The 6154-nt window shown below is 34.1% G+C and overlaps 1 protein-coding gene across 1 annotated transcript; it reads left to right on the top strand.

Moving 5' to 3' along the window:
• The first annotated feature begins 2927 nt into the window (after positions 1–2927).
• LOC132177763 (3-ketoacyl-CoA synthase 20-like) lies at positions 2928–5218 on the top strand. The gene is made up of 3 exons (XM_059590210.1): positions 2928–2978; positions 3065–3812; positions 4260–5218. Exons 1-3 carry the CDS (start codon positions 2971–2973, stop codon positions 5046–5048), a joined length of 1545 nt encoding a protein of 514 aa, XP_059446193.1. The 5' UTR covers positions 2928–2970; the 3' UTR covers positions 5049–5218.
• Positions 5219–6154: the final 936 nt, after the last annotated feature.

The raw sequence follows: 6154 nt of genomic DNA, 5'->3' as shown, positions 1-6154 counted from the left end.
AGAATATTGCATAAATGTATAAGTCACATAAAATTTTACTATCATAAAGCATTTAACTTTAATTAGTTTAATCCATATAAATTAAAACATGTTAAAATCTTTGTTCCCATATGTATAGTTTAAAATGAAAAATATAAATAAAGAAAAATAGCGAAAAGAAAGCTTGGATTGTGATTATCAAAGCATTAATAGAAAGTTAGTAAGAATCATTAATATTATTAGTGTTATACCTATTATATTTCATACAAATTATAAAACCGGTTGAGTCGAAGTGGAGAAGGAGACGAAGTCATCGGTCGTGCAGGGATTCATTTCCTACTTCCAGCTGAATGATGGCCACACAACCGTCAACCCTGTTTGAAGTGTTTTGAGCCTTAAAAAAAGTACATAGCAAAATAATAAAAAATCTTTCAGTCAGCAATGCAATCAAATAATCATCCCACATTATATTCAATCTTAATTATCTCTTAGGTGTTTCAAAGTTCCCTTTTTGTATAATAATCAAATAAAATTTTGCCTTCTTTTGCTTTCAAAAGCATAAAAAGTACTTTAAAAAAAAATTGAAAATCCGGGTAAATCATACAAATAAACAAAAAATCTCATAGGCGAATAAGTCTCGGGCAAATATCAACTAAGAAGCATGCTATATCGAACAATTAATGATTTTATAAACTAATGGACACTAAGTAAAAATAAGCCCCAAGATGACCATTGTGATTTTACACTTTGGTTTGAACATCGAATATATAATTGCTTGTAAGATGCTATATATTTATATATTATTTTTGCTAATGAAAGAAAAAAAATACTTAATCATTATGTTGAATAAAAATCCGACAATCTATACAATTAATAATTAATATACAATTATATTTTTTTTTTTAAATAATGCAATAAATTTTTTGATTAATAATCTTTATGCCTCTTAAAAAATCGGTTTTTTATTTTTTTTATTAAACGACTGAACCCATGCAACTTAAGTTTTTTGGAACCGGTTTTTTATTATTTTTGATTAATAATGCAATGAAATTTTTTTCTATTTTGTTTCTACATCCTATCATTTAGTTCACCTAATTCAACTATAACATATAATATTATGTTATATACATATTAAAGTGATGAAACATAATAATACATAATAATTTGATTTGTATTATTTGTTTCCTTATTTTATTTTATTTTGATATTAATAATACTTAATTTATTGAATAATTTATATATAGAAAACTCTTCAAATATAATTAAACGGCATTAACTACGCTAATTTAATGACCGGTTTTATAAGTAAAAATCGGTTCACAAATTATGCCTTAAAAAACTGGTTTAGCATTAAAATAAAAAGGGTTCATGCCACATGTCGCAATGTTAAGGCACTTCTGAAAGTGATTCGGCTTTTATATTCTGGAAGTTACTCTTATATCTCTCTAAGAATTAGGTGGCTTTTAAAATCACATTTGATCAAAATTCAATAATGATCAATCACATGCCCAATGGTGATTTTAAAAGTCACATCATTCCTGAAGTGACACCAAATGGACACAAGTGGGACTCCACATATTAATCATATATTAATCAAGATCCAAGAAAGCGTAGTTAGGGAAACTGGCCTTCTACACCAGTATCGTGTACAAACCAACTCCAACTCCAAACAAAACTTTAAATGCATATTGACGAATTTGTGCTATCAATTCTCATACTTCATAGCCTTGTTTAGTAGAGTGGGCTAGATTGCACCTGGGAACATCCAGTGATCACCAATTGTCTATTTCTATGCAAATTAATTAAAGAATTTTAATCAAGGTGGGATCTCGTATCACCAAACCCTTAATTAGCATAGGATTTGGATTCACTGAAATTTTTAGGGGAATTTCAATTTTGGAATTTTAGATTTAGGCCGTCAATTTTCATTAAAGGGTCACTGTCTTGCCACTTGTCCCACTACTTATAAAATAATAAAATAATAAAATAATATTTAAATTTTAAAAAGAAAATAAATAAAATAATATAAAAAAATAACATGGGGTGGCCGAGCCACCCCCTTGGCCCTTGGGGTTGGATTGGCCACCCCAAATTAAAAAAGAAATTGGGTTTGCCCATTGGGGTGGCTGGTCACCCCCAACCGGCCCTTGAGCCACCCCCATGGAAAAAAAGCCACCCCATATTATTTTCTTTTATATTTTCTTTTTAAAATTTAAATATTATTTTATTATTTTATTAGTAGTGGGACACGAGGCAAGACAATGACCCTTGAATAGAAATGAACGGCCTAGATTTGAAATTTCAAAAACTGGAATTCTCTAAGGAATTTCAGTAGATCCTAGTAGGGGCGGAACAAGAATTTTTTTTATGGATAATTAAATAATTAATTTCAATCAAAATCCCTCTTAGAACAGTTATCGAGATTTAATCAAGATCCCTCATAGGATGGGTATCGAGAAAAATTAATTTTTAAAGGTCTATTTCATAAAAATATATATATTTTTACAGAGTTGTTTTAAAATTTTTGGAGGCTGAAGTTATAAGCTAGTTTCACCCCCACCATTTTTATTTACAAGCATAAAAAAGCTTGCAGTTAGACAAGATATAGGTTGGTAAACTTGACAATATGGCCATATGTATGTGTGTGTATATATATATAACACCTACTAATGTATTAATTTTCGATATAAGCAATGATTAGGGTGTTGAACTAGGAAACTAGACACTGCCAAATTATGATCACATTGAAGAGAAAATCCCAAACTAGCTAGGCCAGTTAGTTGAAAACTATACGGCTAATTATTAAGAGGAAAGATTGTTAATTACATGAGCTTTACGTCTAGGCAAAATAATCTCAATTAGTCAATGTATGCATCTCATAATTAATGATTCTCCCTCTCTCTCTATCCCTTTAAATATTGTTCTTCGCAAGCCGTGCATGTAGTACTCTCACAAACTACAAGTCCTTTTGCAACTTTTGGTTCCTGGAACATGACGTCGTATGCTATTAGTTTGCCTTTTTTCTTTCTTTCTTTTTTTGCAGGGTTTTTTCCAGTACATTTCTGACTTGGGTTTTGCTTTTCAGATTCAAATCTTCAATAATGGCAGATGAGAGGAAGCAAAATCCGGTTCCCAAGTTTCTGTCACCTGTTAAACTCGAATATGTGAAGCTTGGGTACCACTACTTAATCTCCAACGCCATGTACCTCTTGCTTGTGCCGCTTCTTGGCATAGCTTCAGCTCATATTTCAACATTCACCCTCCAAGATTTCGTCCAGCTACGGCAAACCCTAGAGTTTGATCTTGTTTCGGTGACTCTATGCTCAAGCCTGTTGGTTTTCCTGGGCACCCTTTATTTCACGAGCCGTCCAAGAAAAGTTTACTTGGTAGACTTTGCGTGTTACAAGCCTGAAAAGGAGAGAATGTGCTCTAGGGAGAGTTTCATTGAAATATTTCGTAAAAGTGGGATTTTCTCAGAGGAAAACTTAGCCTTTAAAAAGAAGATTTTGGAAAGGTCCGGGTTGGGCCAGCAGACCTACTTGCCGAATTCCCTCACGGGAGTCCCAATGAATCCGACCATGGCCGAGGCCAGGAAGGAGATTGAGGCTGTGATGTTCGGAGCCATTGATGAGCTGTTGGAAAAGACCCGAGTGAAGACTAAAGATATAGGGATTCTTGTGGTGAACTGTGGCGCTTTCAGTCCAACCCCGTCCCTCTCCGCCATGATTGTGAATCACTACAAGCTCAGGGCGAACATTTTAACCTACAATCTTGCTGGTATGGGTTGCAGTGCTGGGATTATTTCTGTAGACCTTGCTAAAAGGTTACTACAGGTTGGCCACAATAATATTTCCTTTTTCTTTGTTAATTAATTAATTAATTGCCATTAATTAGCTGTTTTCTGTTAAAGTAATTATTAAGTAATTAAATTTACTTCTTCTAAAAGCATAACCAGTTTTCCTATAAGCTTAAACTTATAGTAAGAGGTAAATTTAATCACTTAAACATTACTTTAACACTCCTCCTCTAACACGTGAAATATTTAATTTAAATGCATGTGGAGGAATTGACGGAGTCAATGTTCGATCCGAGAACCTTTGGCTCTAATACTATATTAAATCATCAGTTGTCCTAAAAGCTTAAATGATGATTTATAGATCATGCATGGTATTAGAGCCAAAAAGGTACTGAGATTGCTAGTTAAAATAGCGAATTGAAAAAGCTAATTTGTTGAAAATCAGTAATGAATTTTGGATGGATCCAATTTATTAATTTATTAGGTGCAACCCAACTCCTATGCCTTAGTAGCCAGCACGGAGAACATGACTCTCAACTGTTACTTCGGAAACGATCGGTCAATGCTAGTCTCAAACTGCCTCTTCCGCATGGGTGGGGCAGCGGTCCTCCTATCAAACCAATCCTCCGATCGCCGTCGCTCAAAGTATCAACTCATGCGCACCGTGCGTACCCACAAGGGTGCCGATGATAAGTCCTACAACTGCGTCTTACAAAGAGAGGATGACAATGGAAAAATTGGTGTCTCCCTCTCAAAGGACTTGGTGAGAGTCGCTGGAGAAGCCCTCAAAACCAACATCACCACGCTGGGGCCATTAGTCCTTCCCATGTCGGAAAAAGTTGTATTTTTGGCATCTTTGGTGGGAAGGAAATTCCTTAAGATGAAGATAAAAGCCTATGTTCCAGATTTTAAGCTAGCTTTCGAGCACTTCTGCATTCATGCAGGAGGGAGAGCAGTGCTAGATGAGCTACAGAAGAGCCTTGAGCTCACTGATCGGCAAATGGAGCCCTCAAGGATGACTCTTTATAGGTTTGGAAATACTTCTAGCAGCTCTTTGTGGTATGAAATGGCTTACTCGGAGGCCAAAGGGAGGGTCAAGAAGGGTGATCGGACGTGGCAGATTGCTTTCGGTTCGGGATTCAAGTGTAACAGTGCTGTGTGGCGAGCACTAAAGACCATCGATCCAACTAAGGAGAAGAATCCTTGGACGGATGAGATTCACGAGTTTCCAGTTCATGTGCCGAAAGTGGTATCCATCAATAATGTTTCTTGAAAATTTCTTGGTGACATATATCCGTTGCTTCTTGAGAGATTCGTTCTTATGATCTCTAGCCTAGAGGTAATGGCCATGGGGAATTTATGTCTAAAAGTTTCCAAGTTTTTATGCTTACCTTAATAATGTAACATCCCCAAAAACAATTAATTGGTATAATTATATATAAGCTGAATTCAATTACTACCTCAAACACTAACTTATTCGAGTAATAATATAGCAAAAAGCGGAATAAAAATGATATGAGCCGAATCTAAACATTTCAACAACTATTATCATCAATATAAACATAGAGCTTCCAAAGAGATCATCTAACTATAAAATTAACGTCTTCTAATTAATCTAAGTAAATCTGACCAGAAAGCAATGCTTGGGATCACTTTTTCATCCGGATGAAAAAGGTTTTCTTTGCCTTCACAATGAGTGGAAGTGGGTACCTACCTCCCCACAAAAATGCAAAGGAAAAACTTTTGCATCCGAATGAAAGTCCGGATATATATATAAATAAGTGGTCTCAAGCATTACTCCCATGTCGATCACCATCTCACACTATTGTAAATAATTCATCCCTTCCTCTCTCAAAGTTATTATCTATGCTATACTTGAGCTTCTATGTAATATTTTCATTAAATTTTTAAAAACATTTTATGCTATGCTTAAAACTATAAGTAAATTTTTACTTAGGTAGTAAAAAAGTTTGTTTAAGCCATGAAAATGTGACTATGTTGCTTTACTAGATAACTTAGTCCATATAGTGTTAAATCTTTTTATACCCATGAAAACAGATGTCAAGAAATTTCGTAAAAACATGCGTCATAGTTATAGCCACCCATGTAACATATGCATCATTTTCTTAAACCACTTTTCCTCTATCATAGATGACCATGGGTTTTGTAAATAACCAAGTGAATGAATATATGAACATCCCATGCTTTAATGAAAACTTGTAAAGTCATTTAGCGGCCAAAATGCATGATTTTGTAAGATGATAGCTTTATAACCTAAAAGTTATTCAAGTTTATGTTTACAAGATATGTTTCTCTTTTTGTAGAAAATATTTGTCCTTTAAAAATCAGAACTTCAAAATACATAAACTGACGACTAAG

The sequence above is a fragment of the Corylus avellana genome, chromosome ca4 (genome assembly GCF_901000735.1).
Source record: "Corylus avellana chromosome ca4, CavTom2PMs-1.0".
NCBI lineage: Eukaryota > Viridiplantae > Streptophyta > Magnoliopsida > Fagales > Betulaceae > Corylus > Corylus avellana.
Note: the sequence above shows the minus strand (reverse complement) of the source record. Positions and strands in the feature narration are given on the sequence as shown.